Genomic DNA, 25,424 nt, shown 5'->3' with positions numbered 1-25,424 from the left:
CCTGTCCTGACGTTCATGGAAAGGCTGAGGTGGTGGAACTATTTTTGAGATGTACAGTAGGTGTGAATCTCACAGAGGATTAGTCCAATTTTAAACTTCTTCACATACAGAAGAATGACAGAACATTATCCTGCCATTGAGCTACGGAGATCAACTACACACCATGGTACTGGTGGAGCGAAACAGAGGGAGGGTCGGAAGGTCAGACGAGAAACAAGAAGAACAGTCAGATCCCAAACAAAATGTACATTTTATTTGAAATCCAGTTGAAGGCACACTGAGTACTGCCACTGAGTTTGCATAGTTTTTTTTTTAAGATGATAAAACATTATAACTGATGCATTTCCATAAATTCCGTTAAACAGACACACTGCTAGCTTGTGTTTGTTTCAACAAAACCTTAAAATTGTGATGATGGCTTGTCATTGTATTTAAGTACTGCTATTGCAGGTCAAGAAAGAAACTTTCCTTTCAACAAGAATCAACAATCAGTTCAGCATTCTGGCAGAGGTCATATTTGAATGTGAAAGGTGCTACTCTTTTTATGTAACGGAATGAATGGAAAACAAAACCATGGCTTATTTATGCTTTCCATAAAACATAAAAAAAGCTTTTGTCCAGAACAAAGACGACAGCCTCACTGATTGTCAGTGACCAAACTAAGTAATACAAGCTCGATTTCACCTTCATTAAAAAAAAAGAAAAGAAAAGAAAAAACGTTCTGTATGGAACTTAAAAAAGATGTATAGCTCACTTCATAAATGGTCTCTAAAAATGATTTACATGGAACCTGATTCATTCATATGGAACCAATTGAAGGGTCTCGCTTTTTAGGTGCATTGTAAATAACTGCATGGTTTTATAAATACAAACCAGGTGCATTCATCATAAATAACCCTATAAATTGGTTCCATATTGGACTGTTTTATATAAAACAAGCTATAGAACCATACAGAACTTTTGTGGGGTGTTTGATGGACACCTTGAAAAAGGTCCACAGCTATTAAAAGTGCAGTATAAGACACAATATAAAAACATGTTCCAGAACAGTTATTGCTACATTTCAGACACGTCCCTCATCCTAAGTAGAAGCGTATACATACAGCATGCATGTACACTCTTACAAAAAGAAAAGCTTCTACATGGAACTTCAAAAGGTTCTAAAGCCTGCTTCAGGATCCACACTTTTATATGATTCTTTATAAAGACTCCATGATTCTCAAATATTTTCACATAGAAATTGTTCCATGTGGGTCTTTATGGAACAGGTTATTTGTAAAAACATTTAAATGGTTCCATATCGAAACATTTAGGAGCCGTATTGAACCTCTTTAGGTTTATAAAGAAACAAAAAGCAAAACAAAACAGGTCCTTTAAAGACAAAACAACATTTTATGGGCCATATATAAGCAACCTATAGAACCTTTGTCAATTTCATACAGTCTTTTTTTTCTAAGAGTGTAGGACCATCTATAATCCCTATGAGTCCAGTCCAAATCGCATAATTTCTTCATAACACAGAGAAGCATAAGCACAGCACTATAGGCAGGTTTTCTTAATGTAAGATAAGCCCCTTACAGCTTCATGCTCCTGTAGCAACACCATGTACATAAACTACACTGTAAACACTTATGCTTAATTTATAGTTTGTCGTACATCGGTGTCGCGCGCCAAACATAGCCGATCTACAAAGCTATTGGCTATTTTCGGCACACAAAAACCGGCGCGCAACTAAGTATAAATCTGGCTTTATCTTCACTTTGATAATAAATACACAGGTGGCAGTGTCTCAGCACTGTCCAAACAATGTCACAATAATCTTAATGAATTCACAGGATGTCTGGTTAAGGCAGACTCACTCACATATCATTTACTGGAACATTGATTAAGCCCAAGTCTGTTTTTTAAAGCACATTCAGTGGGTTGCTTCCGCTGAATGTGTGACCTGATCTTTGACTTAGCTTAATTCAACCATTAGCTTCAACACACACACACACGCACGCACGCACGCACGCACACAAAAGTGATGGTCCTCAATTTCTCCCTGAGCTCTTGCTTTAGAATCTAAAAAAAGAGACAGAAAAATATGAAACAAATCAAAGTCAAGTGTGCGGAAAGTTTATACTAACAAAGTATCTGTAAAACACTTTCATACAAACACAATTGTGTTTGACAAATGTGGATGTCTTTTAGAGCTTGGTGAATCGCAGCTGGACATAACCATCAAATAGTTGAGTTGTAACAGGCTCCATTTTCAGAATACATATCTTTTTAAATATTTTAGTTGTCTTGTACATTTAAAATGTGTGTGAATGTGTGTCAGGACACACGCATTCACACAGACAGACAGACACACACAGACCAACCCTCTTATAGACGGTTATCCTCCTGCTGAGCCAGCACATGAAAAAAAATAGCTATGAGATAAAGGTTGACATTGGCCAAAAAGGCAACTGCAGATCATTTACCTGTTTGGTTTACTCTGTCCAGCAGATGGGGCCAGAGAGTCTTTTCCTCTCTGGAGGGAGTCTGTAGTCACCTGCCTCTGCTTTTTTTGCTGTTCCTGTTTAACAACAAGCACATTATCAGTATTGAGGATAATATTAACACATTAGAGAGAACCTGCACATTTTCTCACATGGTACTGTTTTAATTACTCTGACCAGAGGAAGGCCCCAAGTGGCCCAACATTTTTAACAGCTGTACCAACTTGCAATGGCGGTTAAACTATGGTTACTCGTAAAACGGAAAAACGAAAATAAAAAACAGTGCACAGCATGCATTGTGAGACAAGAGGTGCTGGCAACAGCAAGAACATAATCAGACACAAGATAAGCCACTGTGGTAGTAACCTCATACTCAAAGAATGTAGTGTTTACAATGAATATTTATTGCAAGCAATTGTGTTTTGCTTAGTGCTGATGAAGCACTGATGAAGCACGGAGCGAAACATGTTGCTCGCATTAAAGATCTTTGTTTGCCCAAAATGTTTTGGGCCTGAGTGTGCGGTTACCACCACAAATGTCTGTGGTGTATGTTGTCATGTTTTCACATCAGGTTTTAAATTTACCGGTGAGGGTTTGTTGACAGGACAAGGTGGCGGAGGTCTGTTCGGTGGTTCTGGTCGGAGTTTAGGCGGTTCCGAAGGCGAAGGATGGGGCTTGACATTCAGGCTGGGTAGAGGAGGTGGTATGGAGAGAGGTGGAGAAGGCTGCCCCTGGCTTCCGTTGGGCCTGGTCAGGTGGGCTGGTACTGGGGGAGCAGGCCGGGGCTGGGACGGTGTCTGGGGAGAGGACTGGGTCTGAGCCTGTCTCGCTCTCTGCTCTGCTGCGTAGACAGGTACGGGAGGAGGCTTCATGGTCGGACGCACGATGGCGTGTCTGGATCGAGGCGGACAGGAGAGGCTTGGACGAGGACTGGACTGAGTCTGTGAAGAAACACAATAATACAGAAGATCAGAAACACGTTCTTCATATTGACCTATAAAGATGAGCGTTGAAACAAAAGTGTTAAATATGTCACCATATTATGTTGAAGGTAGTAAGTAAGTAAAAAGACAGGCTTCCTTACGAGTCGGTCTGAGTCCTGTCTCTTTAACAGGAATGTAGGGTTAGCGTGACCGTTGGCGAGGTCAGTGGCGTGACCGTTAGCTTGAAGAGGTTTGGTCTCGGTTGGGACTGAACACCTGAAGGTTAAAACACACAGTCAGGTACGTAAGGCCTTACAAAATAGGAAACCTAGAATGCAGTAAACGTTTGTTCGCTGTGGTTAACCAAGGTATACGAGGTCAGAACATGAAGGCGGCTGAGGGCTTTTACATACACTGGGATTGGAGGTGGGGCAGAGGTTTTCAGTGGACGGAGCTTATGCCTGTAGCAGCACCACAGGCCAACAGCAGCCAGTATGATGAAAACCACCCCCGGGAGGAAGAACAGGAATGGAAGGAGATTGCCTGTTGTGAAAATACAAATGAGAATGTAACAGTGAAATCATTCTTTACTTTCGGGGCTGGTACTGCTGGTTTTCCATCCTACCAGGATGTTAACGGGGCTAGTTAGACCTGGTTGGATAGAAAACCGGGAGTACTACCAGGGGTCCCGAGGACCGGAGTTGCAGTTGCTTAACTACATCAAAGCCATTACCTTCATTTACCATTATATTATTTTAACGGTTTCTACTTTTTTTGTAGTTTTTTTTTTTTTTTTTTTGCTTAAATAAAGCTGTTATTTGTTCTATTCATATAAAACGTCTTTAAGTAAAAAAAATGTATTATTATCATTATTATTATCATCATCATCATCATCATCATCATCATCATCATCATTATCATTATCATTATCATTATCATTATCATAATCATAATCATTATTACTATTATTATTATTATCATTATCATTATCATTATCATTATTATCATTATCATTATCATTATCATTATCATTATCATTATTAACGAGCTGAGGGCAAGGTGACTCACTGTGGCTGATGACAGGGCCGCTGTCGATACTTCCCCCTGTTCCCCTCTGCTCACACAGAGGCGGGGCCCAGCCTGAGTCACAGTGACAGTTGTGGTTGTTGTTGCACAGCTGGGGAGAGGACAGGAGACCATTATGACACTTTACTATACCACTGCATATCACAGAGTCCATCCTCGGTGTCATTTCCAAAGAACGCTTAAGAAACGCTGAGGTGCTTCAAGGTCACAATAGCAGGACACAGCCCAAGGCTGCCAGCTCTTTTTAGTGGTCTGACAGCCAAACGCCCCACCCCACCCCCAACACTCCAGAAGAGTGTTGAAGGTGGGATCCCACCCTTCCCCTTTTTGCTGCCCAGAAACCTACCCCATGCCCATGACACTTGACATTGCACTCATCTGCTCTCAGAAAAGAGGCGTTGCGACACTCTCCTCCAAAGCAGATCTGTTGAATGATGGTGAGAAAGAGAAGATAAAAAGCAGAGTGAGTAAAGTATAGTATATAGTAAGCAATAGGCATACATGGCAGTGTGGTGCATCTACATGAGAGATGTCACATCAAGCCGAGTCACATGTCTCTCTTGGCCCGAGTCTCACCGAGTCGTCTCCACACTTGGTGCCGGTCATGACCAGGCCAGGGTCCAGAGTATCCCCCTGTCCCTCGTCACCCTGACCCTGATCAGACCGGTAGACATGCGTACCCCTGCACAGAATCTTCCTGTTGCCCACTCGGACGGTTGTGTCTATGGGAACAGCGTTGTTCTCGATGGGCTTGGAGGCGGAGCTTAAACACTGGATCTTCCCACATTTAGCATCCCTGGAAAAACAACAACAAAGCAGTTCTAGTTTGTCTGAATGTTGAGCAGCTTTATACTATTGCACCAGTAGTGTAATGTACAGCAGAAGTAGTAGTACTAGTACCTGCTGCAATTTGAATACATAAGTATAGTCTCAGAGCTAAATGAACATAGTGGATTTTATTGTGTATCCTGGTATATTAACAGACTGTATTAATTGTTGTGGGTAATGTATACCAGTTGTTCTGTCTATTCTGAAATTAATAAAGGGTCAGAATAAAAGTGTTGAAGGGCTGACTACTGTATTCGCACATTGACAGTAGGTCACTGGTTTAGACTTGAATTGACCTGGCGAAGATCCACCAAGAATTGATGGTTGTCTGATTGGTTTTAAATAAAGGAAGTCTAAACCATATCTCAGAGAAAAAGTATAACCGTATGTAATGCTCTTCACCTTTCTTTGCAGCCTCGGTACGTCCCAAGTAGGTCTTTGCCGCAATTCCCAAAGGTGTCCCCAGCCTCGTTTACTCGCTCGAAACACAGGTCAGGGGCAGGACGGCCATCTGTGACCATCAGGAAAGTACAAACACACACACACACACACACACACACACACACACACACACACACACACACACACACACACACACACACACACACACACACACACACACACACACCACACACACACACACACACACACACACACACACACACACACACACACACACACGCAATTACTTTATGTACACCTGATGCAGACCAGATGGTATCCCATACTGTGCTATGTGGCTTCAGAGCCGCTCCAGGAAACCCCCGCATCACAATGTGAATGCATGGAGCCTGGACCACATCCAATAACAATCCCTAATACCTTGATTTAGTGCTACAGTACTTAGGCCCTTAAACCCTTTACTCGGTTGATCGGAGTCCCTCAGGGTTCTATACTGGTGTCTTTTCTGTTTTCGCTCTACATGAAATATCTTGGCTGAAAATAGCCGATCTACAAGGCGATGTGTTGTTAGCTTGTAGGGCTTGCTATTTTCTGCGAATGTTTACCCCAGAAATGGATGCTGGGGTTTAAGTAGTTATGTGCAGATATACAGTATAAATATATTAACCCTATTTTATATATATTCTTTAATAAATTCAAATACATTATCTAAAAGCTCACAACGTGTCATATCACACTTTGTTTTATATATAGCCTAATAATGACATGCCCAAAATAGGGACGCCAGGAGAAAAGTGGTTAAAGCAGCAATCTGGAACTTATTCTAATGAACAATATATAATTTTGATAACTGATCTGTATGGTATGGGATACTTAGGTAAAGGTTAGTATATGAATACAATAAAACTAGCACATCTGCATTCTGCAGTGGTTACAGAAGGTGAAGAATTTAGAGCCTGGTATCGGTAGGGCACATACTACTGGTTGACAAGTAGTACTGCCTCAAGCTAATAAAAGCATTATCTCCTTTGACCAAGCATGGATTCTGTCTTGGAAGAGTGGTAGAACTTTAGGTTCTCATCCGGTAGACTGGGTTCAAATCCCAGGTAGGACGTATAAGTTATGGATTGCAGCTTTAAGAGCAGATCAATGTATGGCAGTGAGGGTCCATCACCGACTATATCTGGCTTTGTTAATGTTATGGGACAACTGACAGCCTGATTCCGCATTAAACTAGGTTTTTTATGAACATAAAAAATGTAAGCAATGTGATTAATTTAAAAAAGAATATTGTCTTGGATTTAAAGCTTGTTTAATAAGCAATACATATGCTTTTATTATAACCTCATATGGAAACAAAACTTAATACTGGGAAACTGTTAACATACACTCACCTCTTCCCCAGAGCGACTGACACTGCTGATCCAGGGTCAGACACATGCCTGTATAGCAATAGGCCATCCCTGCTGCACAGGAAGTGCCATCAACCAGGTAGAAGTTAGCAGGACAAGACTCTGCCCTCCCATCACAGTATTCTGGTAGATCACATGACCCTGAGGAACCACGGCACAGTACACCTGGGCTTTTCAGCTGCATAGATTGAGAAAAGGGACAGAGGAGCGTTTAGAATTATTGTTATTACAATGTTATTTGTAAACATTTATTCTATTTTCTATGTGGGAGTGATACGTTTGTACATATAAGCATACTTGGATGTCACCAGTAAATTCAAATGGTAAAATATTGAAGAACTGACCGGTAATGTTAATCATTCTTAATGGAGGTATTCAACAGATATTTACATACAGTACAGCTGTTGAGATAAATAAATAAAAAAGAGAGAGAGAAAGAAAGAAAGAAAGAAGGAAAGAAAGAAAGAAAGAAAGAAAGAAAGAAAGAAAGAAAGAAAGAAGAAAAAAACTAGAAAGAAAGAAAGAATTGACAATTTAGGCATGCTATCTAAATAACTTAGTTAGCATGTGTGAACAACAGCAAGAAATTAGGACATAAAACCAAATATTAACTTACCTTGCAGTTTTCACAGCAGACTCCATGAGCACATTCTGCTCCAGCTTTCAGAGTGCAGTTGTTTGCATTACAGCAGGGACTGGTGCATTCCTATAGGAAACAATAAAACAATCATTTCATCTAATCAGGTGTTATTTGCATTACAGCAAGGACTGATACATTCCTATAGGAAACAATAAAACAATAATTTAATCAGGTGTTGTTTGTGTTGCCGCAGTGACTAGTGCATTCTTATAACGAAAACACAATACATTCATCTAATCAAGTGCTATAAACTCTCTAGAAACGTAGATCTCTAGACATTTTCATTTTAAAACAAGGGTCAGAAAATGACTGCTGGATGTGTGCTCATGTAAGGATGCATTGTTGCATAGTTGCATTTGTTCCCTTTTTTCTGTTTTCTTTAACCACATGAACCCTAGTGCCCCTATTCTGAGGCTGATTCTATCGCAGATCTATAAGTTCACAAAGCATCGTGTTGTGATGCGCTGTGAGCATGTAGATCGGTTATTTTCAGCAATGATATGAGAGACAAAAGGAGGGAGCCTATAGACAGTATGGAAGAAGTACAGAAAAGCCTTGACAGCTTGAAGAGTGTCTTGTTATTGTGAGCGCCTAAGCTTTCCTTAAGCTCGCACATCCACTGAAGGGCAGGTAAATACAGGTGTGCAAAAGGCTCAAGTAGTAATTCAGTTGCTACAAAGCCTGAATCAATCCTTCAATACAACAGGCAATTCAAAAATAAAGTCTGCACACTGTGGCTTAAAGGTCAAAGTTAAAATAAAGCTTCGACTGGAAGCCCTTTAAGCCACAGAGTGCAGACTTTATTTTTGAATTGCCTAGAGACAGTGTATTGACCCTTGAAGGACTCCAGTCAATGAAGTATAGGGTTGAAATGGTTAACAAACTTAGCATTTTTATGTGTTATATTACGTGATACTAACCGTATTGTAACATCTATTCCATGCCATTCTGTACTTCATAAGGAGTCTGTGAATTTATTATGTCATCTAAATGAATTTTAATTTATATTCTTTGAATTCATCAAATTAATATAATTTAATCTAATCAAAAGCAGGTAATTACAGGTGAACTACATGTATCATGTATCATCTTTGTGCTCAACACACACACACACGCGCGCGCACGCGCACACACACACACACACACACACACACACACACACACACACACACACACACACACACACACACACACACACACACACACACACACACACACACACACACACACACACACACACACACACACACACACACACCTTAACCCCCTTACCTCTTCCTCTCCACAGTCACACTCCTCTCCATCCTCCAGGTAGCCATTGCCACAACGTTGCCCCCCATACATGGCTCTGGTGTTGGGCATGTTAAACAGACATTTGCCCCCTCCAGAGCTCAGGTAACGTTTCAGCTCCCTCTGGTTACATGAGTTGAACACACGTGGAAATGGGTGGCTGGGCCAGGGGAAGAAAACACACATAGCATCTATTTTTAATGGAGATATTTAATATAGCATCCCTATGTTTTATGTGTGTTGATTTGTGCATCTCAAAACGTAGTAGCTGCGCACATCCAAATACGGTTTAAAGCATATGCTGGACCAATACATGACAGAAATACAAAGATGAAAGAAGGTCCGTACGCTGTAATTCTGTTAAGTGCAATTTATTGGCACTTGTGGATGTGCCAATAAATTGCACTTAACAGAATTACAGTGTGCAGACGTTTCGTGTTTTTCAATTTGTGCATCTCACCCAGTGGCAGCAGCCATGATGCAGCCTCCATCTTCTGCTCTGGCCTGGCAACAGCCAGTGCTGTCGTGACTCATTCCAAAGTTGTGGCCCATCTCATGGGCCATGGTTGCTGCTACACCCACTGCAGACTCTGAGTGGTCCTGTTCAAAAGATGGCCCAGGGTTTGAGATGATTCAACATATACATGTTTATAAATGTTTTATAATGGTTCATTATTATGAAGTGCACCAGGAAATGTTTATAGTTTTTTGTTCATCATAACTGGAGACGTGTGATGTTCTACTTATGTTAACCGTAAAGCCATTCAAATCTAATTTCCTACAGTGTGTTTCCTTGTTTGAGGAAGCATAAAACCAACCCTTGTTTCTCAAGCCAAAATGTTATATTTTTCAAGTCATAGTTGCAAAGTTGCAACACACAAGCTCTAGACAATGTTTAGAATATTTCCTGGCCTCGCAAGGCTCTGTTTACATTGTGGTAGATAAAGTACACAACCCCATTACTTGAGTCAAATTATAGATACTCCTTCACTACAAGTGAAAGTTGCTCAGTCTAAATGTTACTTGAGTTAAGGTACTGGAGTACTTGCTATATAGCGGTATTCAAAAGACATTTGTCATACATCTTTGACATTTTTTAATCAACTATTGTTTTCACAATAGATTTACGGAACTTCATAACTCTCTGAAACCACCTAGTGAACACAATAACTTGCTTGTAGAACCATTAAGATAAAGAAAGCCTATTAGAAATGCCTATAAAAACCTAAGCATAGAAATGCAATCGAATCGACAAAAACGATTGTCCAGTCAGTTTTCTGCCTGGCAAAAAGAAGTGCGCTTCTGCAGCCAATCTGAACAATTAGTTGGGAATGACTTCTACTGTGCTGTCTCTAGAGGCAACAGGTGAGAACACTTAGCCTGCATGGTCAAACTATTCAACCTTGAAGAAGTCCTTATTAAATTCAACAGCGGAATTCAGATACTTGAACTGTACTTAAATACACATGCAGTACTCGAGTAAATGTACTTGGTATTGTCCACCACTGCAAGCGATTCATGCACTTCCATTGCGTACAGACAATAAAGATGGTTTCTAACCGAGTTCACTCCACCAGACTGGTACTCAGAACACATGGCTTTTAGAGGTGCCAGCCCAATGGTGGTCCCCTCGAATGACATCCCCCTGAGAATGAAACACACACCACAGCTGATTAGTTCCAGTTGGGGAACGACCCACAGGAATGTAATCAGTCTTTGTCAAGTTGCATTCGTGAGAGATCTACAGTACAACATAAACAGAATCCATCCAAAATACACCCACCCTTCCAAAAAAGTGACACCTCTTACAAAATAATTTATAACACAATATGGCAGCACAATGTAGTATAACTGTTGGTAAATGTTTTACAGCTGACAGATAGTAAATTGCTCATTATACGCTGCTGCTGTTGATTGACTGTACATATATTGTACTACTCTACATTATCCATATACACATTGTGTATTTAATCAATACAAAATGGGCTGGTTATCACTGAACATAATTATATCAGCATCATATCCTCTGTCAATAGTCTAATAGTCTAATAGTCAATAGTCTATACTCTAAAGTTTATTCATTACGCTAATTCAGTCAGTCCAAGTGCAGATAGCTAGATCAGGCCTCAGGTCGACCTATTTTTATTCTTATTTCTTAATCTTTAATAAATGTCTTACTTACTTTATTACTTACTTAATTACTTTAATTTTATTTTTTTACTTTTATCTTGTGAGGAAAGGGTTAGCTAGTTACAGCAGCTACTGACGTGATGAGCTGAGCGTTGTCGTTGGGCAGTGTGCGGAGCTGCTTCCGTCTCCAGGCCAGGAAGGCCCCCAGGGTGCTGTAGGGATTGCCAGACATGTTGATCTTGTCCTGGTGCGACCACACCTCCAGGCCGATCACCGCCACGCGGATGCTGAGGGCCTTGTAGTACTGGAGCAGTACATAGAGGCAGCGTACAATGTGTTAAAAAGAAAACAGATGGGGGGACATTTTCTTAAACATTAAAGCTCTATATTCTTCGTTGTATGACAAATAGTAGAAAATAGCCCATCTACAAGCTCAGTGAGCTTGTACTGTAGATCTGCTATTTCCTGCTATTTGAAAATGGATAAAATAGGGATGCCAGGTTATTGAGGTTAACATTACATTTTAATTCAATTGTGATATTACCAAACAGTCTACAGTTCACAAAAATAATTGCATGTATTTAATTCAGTCTGACCAGAAGGAGGGGTAAACATATCCCCACTGGCCATAAAAATGAATGACCAGAGGGTAGGATAACAAAAGCAGAGCCATAGATGAGAACAGTCACAGATACAGAGACAGTGATGACAGACAGATGCAGAGTTTCAGCAGATTCTCTGCAGAGTTTGGAGGTGTTTATGGGTTTCACACTAGAACCACATTAACACTTCCTTGAAATGCCTGCAATTTACTGGTATATTACATTTTGCCTCTGGTGAATGTGTGCCGATTTCGACTGCCGGTAATTCTCACCTTGTCTACATAGTTGGCAGCCTCCAGCAGTTTCATCTTGGTCATTTCCAGATCTCGCCCCTGCTTCTCAAACTAGGTATGCATGCACACATGCAGGAGCACGCACACGTGCACACGCACACGCACACACACACACACACACACACACACACACACACACACACACACACACACACACACACACACACACACGTCTTTGTCACTTTTAGAAACTTCAAAAGGCAATATGTGAAGCATCAACAGAGACACAGGAAGTGAATCAGAGTCTTAATAATAGCCTCAGATGATCTGATCACACATCTCCCACTGGGCCAGCTAATTAGACCTGAATAGAATAGCTGTGGGTTGTCATGAAGATGTCATCACAACAAAGAATCATTTCTGAACAATGATGAGAGACAAAACTTCCCTTCGTACCACATCAAAACCACCACCACCCCCCTCCCTGATTTCAAGAATTCTTAGTCATGTTTCTTAACCACTGCACTTTGTCCATGTACCTTGTCGTATGACAAATAGCTGAAATACCATATCTACCATATCTATCTCAAGATGAAATGTGATGCCAGTTTGTAGATACGCTTTTTCACTATTTGAAAACATTTTAATTTTCTTTTTAAACCTTTTGAACATGTTTGTAACATTAACAAATTGTTATTATTATCTTGTTTAGTTAGTTTTATGGTTAACTGGTTAAATGACATTTAACATGCTCTCACCTCTGCGTGGTCGGCCACCAGAAGCAGCTCTACGTACTTCATGTTTTGGCTGAGGTCCCTTCGTTCCTTTAAGCAGAGAAAGAGGTCATATTTACAGATTTAGTTTAGGAAGTGCAAAACAATTTAAACATAATACAATAGATGTTTTGTTCTCAATGCATTGCATTTGAATACCTGGTGCGCAAGGTGAGGCCAGTCACTTTTAGAATTGATTTTATTATTAACTTTTGAAGCTCTTCACGGTCTGGTACTGAGCTTCCTAATGGACATGCTAAAGCCCTATGTGCCAGTCCGTAGCCTGAGGTCCTCTGATTCAGGTCTACTGGTTGTTCTCAGGTCTAGGTTGGTGCCTAAGTCCTGACAAGTCCTTCGCCATCAAGGCCCCTAGACTATGGAATGGCCTGCCTAAGGAAATCAGGTTAGCTCGCTCACTAACCAGTTTTAAATCTCGTAAAAAGAGAGCCCCCTGGGGATTTGTTTGGACTGTTTGGACTGTACTACCTGTACAGTTAACAAACTTGTTAATACAGTTTTCAATCAATCAATCAATCAATCAATCAATCAATCAATCAATCAATCAATCAATCAATCAATCAATCAATCAAGTAAGCAAGCAAGCAAGCAAGCAAGCAATCAATCCACTTAAGCCAGCATGCTAGTGCATCTACTTCTATCTAGTATGTTCTGATTATTGTATGTTATTATTTTATTGCCTTGTCCTCTGATTATTGGCTCTTGGTTTTGCATTACTTATTATAATGTTTTTTTTTATTGTACAAGCACTTTGTAACTTTGTTAGATCTGTAATGAGTGGTGTAGTGACTCTGTAGAAGTGGGTATACTCTTATTTTGCAAAGAATTGCAAGGTGGCCTGTGCTGTAATCAATGGAACAGCGCCCTGAGTTAAAATTTCTGAAAAACAATAAGCATGGCTTAACTTAAAGTCATAGTGAACTCAAAACTATTATATGGGTCAGTAGTGTTTACAAAGTCACTTTTCTTGTGCTGCGGCTAATGTTTGCTTCATAAATCTCACACTTAAGGGACAGTGGGTTGTTTTTTTTACTGAAGGAATGTACTATAATTCTGAATGACTAAACAACCAGAGAGAGTTCAGCCACTGTTGATTTGTGAACATTATTACTTTATTGGCTATTTTTGATGGACATTTTTATTTTTAAGTTTAGCAAAAAAATAACATTGCTTCCCAATCCCTAAAAACAGAAGTCAACCGACTTTTTTGGTCGGTTTCACCAAGTAGTTTAACATTTGCCCAAATTGTTCACTTTCCCCGGACGATTGGACAACCGTCAGTGTCAATGACTGTGCTGTGTGAAGCAGTAAATGTAAAAGTTTGAAGACCAATCCATCCTCAACTCACTCGTCTGGACAGCGGCGGCGTCATTCTTTGAATGAAGCTACTCAGCCCCTCCTCCTCGTGCTCCTCGTTACCATGGTGATGCATACAGGTCCCGCCAGGCAGGCGGAGGCTCTCTGCCCTGAATACAGCATGCGGCTGCATATCCATGGAAACGGGCAGAGGCTCTATCAGGTAGCTGACGCTGGTGTTCAGAGATATCAGCCCCCTAGGGAAACAGAAGGCACTGTTCATGGTTCCGCACAAAGCGCCCCGAGGCGTGGGAGCCGAGAGGAAAAACGACTTTAATGTTTGCCGTTGCTGTTGAGAAACGAAATTTGATGATGGTTCCGTGTTATTGCGGTGAGCTGTAAAAGCGCTTTTCATTGCAGGCAACATAGAAAAGAATTACAACATAGCAATGCATGCATCAAATCTAGATCAAAAGGTCATTCGAAAGTTCATCCTATCCCCGACCACCCAAAGATTGATTAGATTGTCAAACTGAAGCATGAGCGGAACCATATGGTAACACATCAAAATGGAGACAACTACATTACAGAATGAGGTCTGCATGTGTGGGTGGAACGGAGACACATCATGGCTCAGGTGCATTACCGCTGTTTATGAATGATCAGATTGGACACTTGGAACGCTACACGACTCTCTGGCTTCCTCATGCATGTATACATAAGGACAGATGCAAATACACACATAATATTTGCGCACGCACGCACGCACGCACGCACGCACGCACGCACGCACGCACGCACGCACGCACGCACGCACGCACGCACGCACGCACGCACGCACGCACGCACGCACACACAGTCAAGCAGCTGTAGAAAGCATCTGGAGGTCGAACGCCCACATGTCCCCAGTATTATACGTCTCCCTGATGAAAACCCCAGAGGCCAGGAGTGAGTGTGAGTGTGTCAGCATAATCTATGTGTATATGTGTGTGTGTGTGTGTGTGTGTGTGTGTGTGTGTGTGTGTGTGTGTGTGTGTGTGTGTGTGTGTGTGTGTGTGTGTGTGTGTGTGTGTGTGTGTGTGTGTGTGTGTGTGTGTGTGCGTGTGCACATTGTTCCACATCTGCAAGATGAATGAAAGAATACATCTTTTGACAAATGCACTTTCTCTGGAGTAGCACAGAAAGGAAAACAAAGCACGGAGTGTGCACGTGTGTACACACACACACACACACACACACACACACACACACACACACACACACACACACACACGCAAGCACACACACAAGGGTGGCTGTGATTTCTGTCAATGCATGTCTGTTCTTCTGCTAGCGTCTCTCGTCTGTGGCAGGAAATATCACTGCTGGCTCTCCTCTCCGTGCTGGACTCACTGGACTCACTGAACCACCAGTGGGACCTCTGACCTACTAACACACTGAACTGGCTTACTGTACACGCAATACTGTAACTCAACAAGCAGCCTTCTATTCCCATCCATTCCAACAGTAGAGCTGTGTCTTACCTGAGTCCTGAGCAGGTGCTGACAACCACACTGGACTCCTCTATGCCGTGTACCGTCCCATGGTAGAAGCACTGATCCTGGAACAGAAAGGTGGTCCTACTGTAACTCAACACGCATGGAAGCAGGAATCATACAATAGCATTACGTTTTCTTTTTTTTCTTTTTACCGATGTCAGTTCAGAAATGCAAAAGAAATCACTTGGAGAAAAAACTGATTTTATGTTTGACTTAACCCATTCAATCCGGGAACGCATCTGTGTAATTTTAGATTTTAGCTATAGCCATTATTTTATACTTTGGCTATTCAAAAATAACAGATATACAAGATCATAGCGCGGCACAGAGTGCACAGATTGCCGCGTTATGAGCTTGTAGATCTGCTATTTTAGAGAAATCTTGAAAATGTGTGCAAATCTTTGAATATATATATTTGTAGCATTTGTAACTCAAATCTTCACTTCTGGGGGTCCCTGGAACATTTTGAGATGGGGGTCCTCGGCCAAATACATATCTAAAAATGTTTTCTAAATCCTAACAGTGTGCTGCTATATCAATGGTGCTCCAACTTTTCCACAAAATTACCCCCCAAAATGATACGTTGGCCGCGGAACCACATCTCAAAATATGTTGTTCCAGGGATCGGAGTTAAAAATGTTTGCTTTAATACATATATATATAAAAAATGTGTGATTTGCACACATTTTCCACGATTTTTCAAAAAAATAGCCAAAGAAATCTTAAAATTACACAGATGTATTCCTGGTCTTAATAAATGAAGTCTGAACTTGTTTATTTAAGCTACAATACGTACGTTTTATGTCAGTTGCCTCTCTCTCTCCCGATGGAGAATTGCAACAATGGCCGAAATACAATTTGTTGTTATATCCAGAGCGCCGTCTGCTTCAAATAACTTTACTGACATTGCCAGTCAATCTGTGTCCTATCTAACACCAGGGCTGACATTTCTCAATGTTAGTGTAGGCCGGGAGACCACCTCCAACCACTGCAGATGTGCTAGTTAGATTGTATAAACATAATCTACCACACATATTGGATAAAGTTACATTTTCTTTATTTGAATAAGTCCCTATTTGTAGCTTTAAGACATGCCTTTAGGATATGCCTCGTAATGCATATGTTTCATGAAAACAATATCTACATTCCTGTAGGAGAATAAAATAAAGCGTGTTAAAAGTGACCACTTGCTACTTATTTTACATACACATTGAGGCTGTTTTTTCTCAACTGTCCGATTGGTGACAGTCGACATGTACAGTGGTTGTACCTTCAGAATGTCAGGGGTGGCACCCCTCTGGTGCCTCTCTGGTACCACCTACTTTTGCGGTACCGCTTTTTTCTCTGTGGTGCCACTAGATGGCGGTAGAGAGCAACTAATGCCCAGACACAGGCATGTTGTGTCTATTTGAGACAGGGCTGCTTCCAGTCAACAGAGGCTGCAATTGAAGCTGAACTTGTTGAGAAGTGAAACAAATAATTGTATGGGTTATATTATCAAGAAGTATTTTGGTAAATTGCACTCAGTGGGCTTTGAAAGTAGCAATTATTTCTTTAAACACAACTGTGTTTCATGGTGGAAGAAGTGCACAGACATTTTACTTAAGTAAAAGTAGCAATACCACAATATAAAAATACTCTATTTTATATTTACTTATTTTTAAATATACTTACCAAAAGCTAATGTTCTACAATGTTTGAAAGTAGCCGATCTAGCTTGTAGATCGGCTATTTTCAAATGGCTGTGGTATAAAATAGGGCTAAAGTGGTTAATATGTATGTTTTATAATATAACAATTTATATCTGCAAAGTAACTAAAGCTTTCAAATAATTGTAGTGGAGTGAAAGTACAATATTTGCCTCTGCAGTTGTAGTGGAGTAGAAGTAAAAGTACAGTAATACTCCAGTAAAGTAAAAAAACACCTCAACATTATGCACATGTAAGTTCTAGGCGCCTTAACCTGGAATCAAACCCTGCTCTGTAACTTGTAAGACCACTCTCTACTCCACTACACTACTGGTACAGTGATAAGTCTGTGGGGTCAGGACGTGTCTCGTTCTCTATGTTCTGTGCACTACTCCTTGGAAAGTCAGATAAAAAGCTGGCAGCTCCCAAAGCTGCTACTGTCTGAGAGTAATAATAATAATATTATTTATTTATAACGCACTTTACATTTTGTTACCAAACCAGAGTAACTTCACTAGTGGATACATACATTTTTAGGCTACCCTCTCAGAGATAAATCAACAGAGATTTTATCCTCACACACGCACACATTTGTATTTTTGTTTGACTACATGTTTTCAATTGCACTTTGTTTTCATTACATTTTTAGAGTTTTTCTCTCTGTCTTCAGTACTATCTGAATCAGTTTTAATTTCTGTCTCCACACAGCCGATGACAACAGCAGTTGTAGCAATGCAACGTGTTGTGAGCTTGTAGATCTGCCATTTTCACTATTCTGAGCTTGTTGAATATTGCCCCTGACTACCCTTACAATAATACAACTAAAATTAACACTGAAACTAATTTAAAAACTCAACTAAAACTAAGCCTTTTCACAAGCTAAAAACGAAACTAGCAAATCCACTTAAAATCAAATGAAAACAAACTGCAATTGAAAAAGTGTGCTTGTGTGTGTGTGTGTGTGTGGGGGGAGGGCAAACTCCTGGGCTCTAAGTCTATTGTGATGACAATGAAGTGTGGCTAGAGACCAAGGTGCTAAACCAGTTAATTTGCATGTCGCTGACAGACAGACTGATAGCAAAGATTTTCTGTGGATCCCAGCAATTCTTCAGATGAAAACTCTCATTCTCTCTCTGTTTTTCCAACCATGAAAAGTTTTTTGATTGATTGAATACTTTATTTAGAAGTTTGCAGACAAAGAGCACATGAAAGTACAGTTCAAATCCAAGGTCGACTAAATAGGAAGCTGGCTGCTAAATAGGAATAAGAAAGCCATATGGCTTGTTTAAATTGGGGTCCTTAGTTAGTTAGTACAATATACTCTCCTGTGTTCATTTAACTTTGTTTCACATTCTAAAACAATATAATTGTGCCGGACAGTAGTTTATATTATGCTTTTAGTTGACTACTATAGTTACTAGTTACTGCTCTCAGACAGTAGCAGCTTTGGGAGCTGCATGCTTTTTATCTCTGACTTTCCAAGGAGTAGTGCACAGAACATAGAGAACGAGACACGTCCTGACCCCACAGACTTATCACTGTACCAGTAGTGTAGTGGAGTAGAGGATGGCCTTACAATTTGCAGAGCAGGGTTTGATTCCCGGTTGGGGCGCCTACAAATTATTGAATAATGTTGAGGTGTTTTTTACTTCACTGGAGTATTACTGTACTTTTACTTCTACTCCACTACATCTGCAGAGGCAAATATTGTACTTTTACTCCACTGCAATTATTTGAAAACTTTAGTTACTAGTTAGGCTACTTAGGCTAAGTAACATTTTGAACACAGGCCTTTTAGTTGTAATAGAGTATTTTATTTGGGTTCCATAGAACCTTGGGGAAAATGATGAAGTGTTTTCTTTTTACTGTACTGGAGTATTAGTGTACTTTCACTTCTACTCCACAACGCCTGCAAAGGCAAATAGTGTACTTTTACTCCACTACTACAATTATTTGAAAACTTTAGTTACTCTGCAGATATAAATTGTTATATAATAAAACATACATATTAACCACTTTAGCCCTATGTTATACCACAGCCATTTGAAAATAGCCGATCTACAAGCTAGATCGGCTACTTTCAAACATTGTAGAACATTAGCTTTTGGTAAGTATATTTAAAAATAAGTAAATATAAAATAGAGTATTTTTATATTGTGGTATTGCTACTTTTACTTAAGTAAAATGTCTGAAACACAGTTGTGTTTAAAGAAATAATTGCTACTTTCAATTCATCCTAAGGACTCATTCCCTTATTTTCTATGTTTACAAAAAATAAAAATAACATTAACTTTAAATGCATTCACCCTTCCCCTGTTGCTAATACTGTACTGTAGAGTTAATGGACTCACATGTGCCACATGGTGGCCGTTCAGCCACACTACACCTTAAAAAAAGGTGTCAAATGCGGCACCACCAAGTAGTGGTGGTACCACAGTGGCACCACAGAGGCACTCAGATGGTATTACTGCCATTCTCAAGTGCTAACCACTGTAATATGACTATCTCTCTGAACACTTGGAGATATCATTACAAACCTTTGGAACTGCTCTCTCTGAAAGTGCCCAATGTGCAAATAACACAAAATGTGTTTCTCTGTGTGGCATCTGACCCATTTTGTTGGAGCAGGCCACAAACTGTCCCATAGACTTACCGTGTTGCTGGGAGACGAGGACCTGCGCTCCCCACTGGGGCTGTACCATATGTCCTGATATCCAGGAGCCAGTAGCTGCCTAGGAGAGAGAGAGAGAGAGAGAGAGAGAGAGAGAGAGAGAGAGAGAGAGAGAGAGAGAGAGAGAGAGAGAGAGAGAGAGAGAGAGAGAGAGAGAGAGAGAGAGAGAGAGAGAATACATGTAGTGTTACAGTAGATATGCAGTCTATTGGAATAAAAAGGATGGATGGATGGGTGGGTAGGTAGGTAGGTAGGTAGGTAGGTAGGTAGGTAGGTAGGTAGGTACAGTATAGGTAGATATATAGATAGATACATACGTACGTACGTACATACATACAGTACAGCATGGTGATGCATTGATACATACAGTAGACAGATACAAAGGGAGTAGAGCACAGAGAGAGGTTCTCTCTTACATTCCATAACTCATAAAACATTCATGGTGACTGAGCTAGTCTACAGTAGGAGCTTGAGAGCATTAGACGAAAGATCTTCTCGAAGCTGAGAGGAAAAACACGACCCTAATGCACACTGCATTGTGTAGCAGCTCACTCAATCCCATGCTCTTTCGTCAAGTTCAGACACAGAATCCCTTATTGACCTTATGGCTGAAGCAGTCACAGCAGTGGGTGATCTGTCCACTGATGTGTGCAGGGCTGTGTTGTTTTGGCTGACAGGGCTATTATTCACCCAAATACTCCTATGGCAGTGGAAGCCATTCTTTTTCTCTCTCCGTCTTTTCAGATCATGAAAACATTTTGTGCGGGCTGAAGAGAAGAAAAGCTAGACATGCACAGAGAGAGAACAATTAAACATAAGTTTGTGTGTGTGTGTGTGTGTGTGTGTGTGTGTGTGTGTGTGTGTGTGTGTGTGTGTGTGTGTGTGTGTGTGTGTGTGTGTGTGTGTGTGTGTGTGTGTGTGTGTGTGCTGGCGCGCAAGTGCGGTTGCCGTCCATAATGTTTTGACTCAGGCGGTTTCTCTCTCCGACAGTTGTTTGTCAACCTACTGGGTTAATATTTACATCTCCTACAGCTGCTTATTTTCCTGTCTTTCTCCTTCCAAGTCTGTCAATCCATTCTTCCTGTTTTCATTCATAAACTTGGGTCCGTCTCCCAGCTGGTATTTTTCTCTCTCTGTCTCCTCTCATCCTTTCCTCCCACTAACTCCCTCTCTCTCTGATCCGTCAACCAGGAGACCGTGGCCAGAGCAGAGCACAGGGTACGTGAACGCAGGGCTGTGAATTCTACAGAACATCTGGACCTGCTTGGCTTCATTGCAGGGTTTGCTCAAGGCTCACAAATGACACAGATAAGGCTAAACAGCATATTATCAACATCGTAGTATTGACTAATATTACATCCATATTGTGAGATGCTGCAATTTGTTCTTGGAGGGAAGCTGTTTGAGAAACACAGTATCCTGTCTCTGCGGAATGATCTCAGTTCAATATTATGCATGTCACTGCATGTCAGAGGAAATCATTAATCACCAAATTGAACAAATCATAACCATGTTTTCCCACCGCAAATCCTTTTTGAGTACAAAGGAAAAACGATGTGAACAAAAAGCTATACAGTATATTGGATTGGATAGTCTTTACTGTCCACATGGGGCCATTTGGTTAGCAACAGTAGTCAACACATCAATAAATACACATCATTTATAAATTAAAAACATAATAATGGTAGATTTAATTATAATAAAGCCATAAAAGCACTAAGAGTCCATCAGACCTTTGTTAAAGTATGCGTGCAATAGCAACTAGGCCTACAGCCTGTTCAAAAACCCAACAGCCGAGGGATGAAAATTATCTCAGATATTTGTTTGATTTGGCCCTTCTAGGTAAAGTATACCTTTTCCCTGATGGCAGGAGTCAAAGGTCTGCATAAAGAGGATGCAGAGAGTCCGCCAGAATGGCATTTGCCTTGATAAATATGAACAAGATCATTCAAGTTATAGCGCCAATGGTCTTTTGGCAAAACTTTCCAAGACTATTTTTGTTTACCATGCTGAGGTTGCCAAACCAACAAATCATTGCAAAAGTTCAAATTTACTCAAAGATGTATACAACATTTTCAAGAGCGATCTATCAACATGGAAATCTCTCAACTTTCTCCAAAAAAACTCTCTGATGGTGCCCAGTACAGTATATTGGCTTACTGTCTGCATAGCTATTCCATTAACAACAGTCAGTGCTGTGACAGGAGGGTTTTGGCAAAAGTCAATAAGCATCTCTTTTGTTTTAGAGATAATGTGTTGCAGGTATGAGTCATCATCACACACACCATGTGAGGAAATTGTCCAAGACAGGACCATGGCCCACCTTGTGGTCGTGAAGGAGGCTGATAATCACAGAATGATCTAAAAGCTACGATATAAAGACCTGCTGAACAGACTCTAAAGAGGTGCAACATCAAGCAGTGTGTGTGTGTTTGTGCGTGCGTGCGTGCGTGTGTTTACCCGCATACCCATAACCGTATTTATTCAGAAAGAAAGAACAGTAGATTTATTGGCCAAGTACATTTACACATACCCATAATTCATCCTCTGCATTTAACCACTGCCAAAGGAGCAGTGGACAGATACTGAACAGCACCCAGGGAGCAGTTAGGGGCTCAGAGTCTCACTCAAGACAAAATAAACTAAATTAAAGACTGTGAATGTGACCAAAACATTCATCACATACCCAACCTTCATTTGCCTTGGATGAGGGGGTTGATAAAAGGACAAGAGACTGTGATAAGCTTGCGTTGATCAGTGCAACCGCTCACTGAACTGTCTGTCACTGCAACCTAGCTCACTGCAAAAGTAACTGACCACATCAAACACGGATGAAAAACACAGTTGCTGTTTTCAGGGATGTGACTGGGGTTTATCAGAGGGTGTGAAGGAACCCAAACACAGAGCAAGACAACAGAGCAACCGTATATTTTTCACAGCCATCAGCAGCAACTGGGGTGTTTTCAGCAAACTCCCTCCACACATGGTTGGGAAATCGCAGTAGGAGTGCCATGTCATTTGGGACAGCTCCTCATTTATAGCAAAGTTAATCTATTTATTCAATTAGTGTTGATCAAATGCAATTTTTTCCTTTTCTTTGTTGAATAAATAAATATCATGCAGCGCTTGATAAAGACACAAACTCTACCTCGTCTTCAATCAGTAACACAAACAAAATCTGGCTGTATCTTTACTTAACATTTGACTATTTTGGATGAAGTGAACAAGATGGAAAGAGCACGAAATTATGTGATAGAGGAAATGGAGCAACGCCATTGTTCCATTACCCCAAATTAGATGCCCTGTAGCCTGGCCTGCAGAAACAATGCCACCCTGTTGATGTCATCAGCTACAAAGAACGTCACAGACAGAGAAAGGCCTGCTTCATCCCTCTGCAGATTACCACTCTGGGGGTGGGGCGATGGAGAGCTATATTAAGACAGCCCCCCTGTGAAGAAGACATGTACCGTACCGTACATGCGTGCAAAGTTTGCAAACTAACATACACACGCACGTGCACGTGCACACGCACGCACGCACGCACGCACGCGCGCACGCGCACACGCGCGCACACACACACACACACACACACACACACACAGTCTCCTGGGTGACTCATAAATTATAGTTAAGTGACATAGTGCATTGTGAGCGGGTGATGTCAGTATAAACTGAGTAAGCCTTAATGTGCAGCAGTGAGCTGCCCAGAAGACCCCCTTCCATGTTCTTTACAGTGCTATTTCTTACATTATTACTCTCCCCGTTTTCTCCATCGCCGCCTCTGAATCTTAATCACTCTCTTTCTTTCTCCTTTTCTCGCCAAGTCCAGTTAAGTGTCAGGCCGGCCTGGTCGATGATTGTCTGATCTTTAGAGAGCCGCCATCCCACAATCGTTACACAGGAAGGGCAATCACTTCCCCCATAGAGAAAGATATAAAGACTCTGGCTCTTCCTCTCTCTCATCGTCTTCCTCTCGTGCCCACTCCGTGGATGTCAGTCAGCAGCTGCCATGTTGAGCTAAGCTGGGCTGATTTACAGAAGTGTAACAGGGGTAATGTTGCTAGACTGAAGACTCAATAACCTGCTACTGAGTGTCACACAGGAGGGCTGGGATAGGCAATCGATTATATCAATATTGTGAGACCAGATATCATCTGGGATTTTGCTTACCGTATTCGTAATATTGTGCTACGGTAAAAGTGTTGTCTTTTCCTGGTTTTAATCACATAAGCCTTATTTCATACTTTAAAATAGTCGTAAAAAATAGTGAAAATTTCAGATCTACAAGCTCACAACGTGTTGCGATACGATAGCCCCCTAGCAAAAATAGAATAGAATAGAAACATTTTTTTCTAATCACATAAGCCTTATTAAAACAAAATGGATATGATCTGATCATCAAAATATGTGTTATATAATATGTTATCATCACAATATCAACATCAACGTATGTGGTCTAAATCTTTTTTTTAATATGTGAGATATTTTGACCATATCGCCCATCCCTAACACAGTCACAACGTTACATTGAAAAAGATATAGCCTGACCCTATGAACGCTTGTGTGGTTTGATTAAAGTAAGTATTCTGACATTAGTCTGAAGAAGGAAGGGCAGGTTTAGTTTGGAATGAACTTCCCATGGGTGCCACTACCTAAAACCAAAAGATATACCGCAGATTTCTCAACATTTCAAAACACACACGCACACGCACACGCACACACACACACACACACACACACACACACACACACACACACACACACACACACACACACACACACACACACACACACAAATACACACACGCAGAGAGATCTGAATCGGTCAAGCAGCAGGAAGCCTAACCACAGGTTAACTCCCAAAACCGTTAACCTGAGTGTGTCGTTGCTAAGTGCTGAGAGTGCATTTAAATCAAGATAGCTGGGATCCCTTTGTGCTGAGCGAGAAGAGGCCTCTGGGGGTTCTGGGTGAGCTCCAGGGTCCAGACACATGCTGTGATTGAGGAGGGGCAGTATAGGGCTGGATCGGGTCTATCTGGCAGAGAAGCTGAGACAAAGGTTCTGGTTCAGAGCTCAGTCGGGATGAGGCGAAGAACCAAGGAGGGAGGGGCTGATGCTAATGCACTTGGTTGAGATAGAGAGAATGGGGGAAAGGGGAGGGGAGGGGGCTAATGCATTAGGGTCAGTGGGTCGCATTCTCTCATGGTATCGGATGACATCACCAGGCACGGGAGGAGATGGGGGGGTGAAGCAAGTCAAGAGACCCACTCAGTAATGAAGGATGAAGGGATTTTTATTGCATGGAGCTATAACGTGCTGTTTATTATTGTGTGGGCCTCATGTGTAACGGACAGTCCAGTAGAGACAGAGGACTAGATAAAGACATAGGCAGACAGCATGGTGACTCT

The 25,424-nt window shown here is 41.1% G+C and overlaps 1 protein-coding gene across 1 annotated transcript in view; it reads right to left on the bottom strand.

Annotated features, from left to right (window-relative positions):
• Positions 1-271: 271 nt before the first annotated feature.
• The window catches only part of adam19b (ADAM metallopeptidase domain 19b), a 31,404-nt gene continuing 6,251 nt past the window's right edge, over positions 272-25,424 (bottom strand). Inside the window, exons 4-23 of the mRNA XM_084041113.1 lie at positions 19,999-20,077; positions 15,643-15,719; positions 14,172-14,376; positions 12,791-12,856; positions 12,072-12,143; positions 11,335-11,501; positions 10,628-10,712; positions 9,528-9,667; positions 9,050-9,227; positions 7,754-7,843; positions 7,120-7,315; positions 5,726-5,834; positions 5,072-5,291; positions 4,842-4,919; positions 4,478-4,586; positions 3,823-3,952; positions 3,571-3,685; positions 3,071-3,427; positions 2,469-2,563; positions 272-2,064 (exon numbers count right to left, since the gene is read on the bottom strand). Of these exons, the coding sequence (XP_083897239.1) occupies positions 2,058-2,064; positions 2,469-2,563; positions 3,071-3,427; positions 3,571-3,685; positions 3,823-3,952; positions 4,478-4,586; positions 4,842-4,919; positions 5,072-5,291; positions 5,726-5,834; positions 7,120-7,315; positions 7,754-7,843; positions 9,050-9,227; positions 9,528-9,667; positions 10,628-10,712; positions 11,335-11,501; positions 12,072-12,143; positions 12,791-12,856; positions 14,172-14,376; positions 15,643-15,719; positions 19,999-20,077 (2,575 nt within the window). The 3' untranslated portion in view covers positions 272-2,057. The remainder of the gene's footprint in view (positions 2,065-2,468; positions 2,564-3,070; positions 3,428-3,570; positions 3,686-3,822; positions 3,953-4,477; positions 4,587-4,841; positions 4,920-5,071; positions 5,292-5,725; positions 5,835-7,119; positions 7,316-7,753; positions 7,844-9,049; positions 9,228-9,527; positions 9,668-10,627; positions 10,713-11,334; positions 11,502-12,071; positions 12,144-12,790; positions 12,857-14,171; positions 14,377-15,642; positions 15,720-19,998; positions 20,078-25,424) is intronic.

The sequence above is a fragment of the Gymnoscopelus microlampas genome (assembly GCF_963454915.1).
Source record: "Gymnoscopelus microlampas genome assembly, chromosome: 18".
NCBI classification, from domain to species: Eukaryota; Metazoa; Chordata; class Actinopteri; order Myctophiformes; family Myctophidae; genus Gymnoscopelus; species Gymnoscopelus microlampas.
Note: the sequence above shows the minus strand (reverse complement) of the source record. Positions and strands in the feature narration are given on the sequence as shown.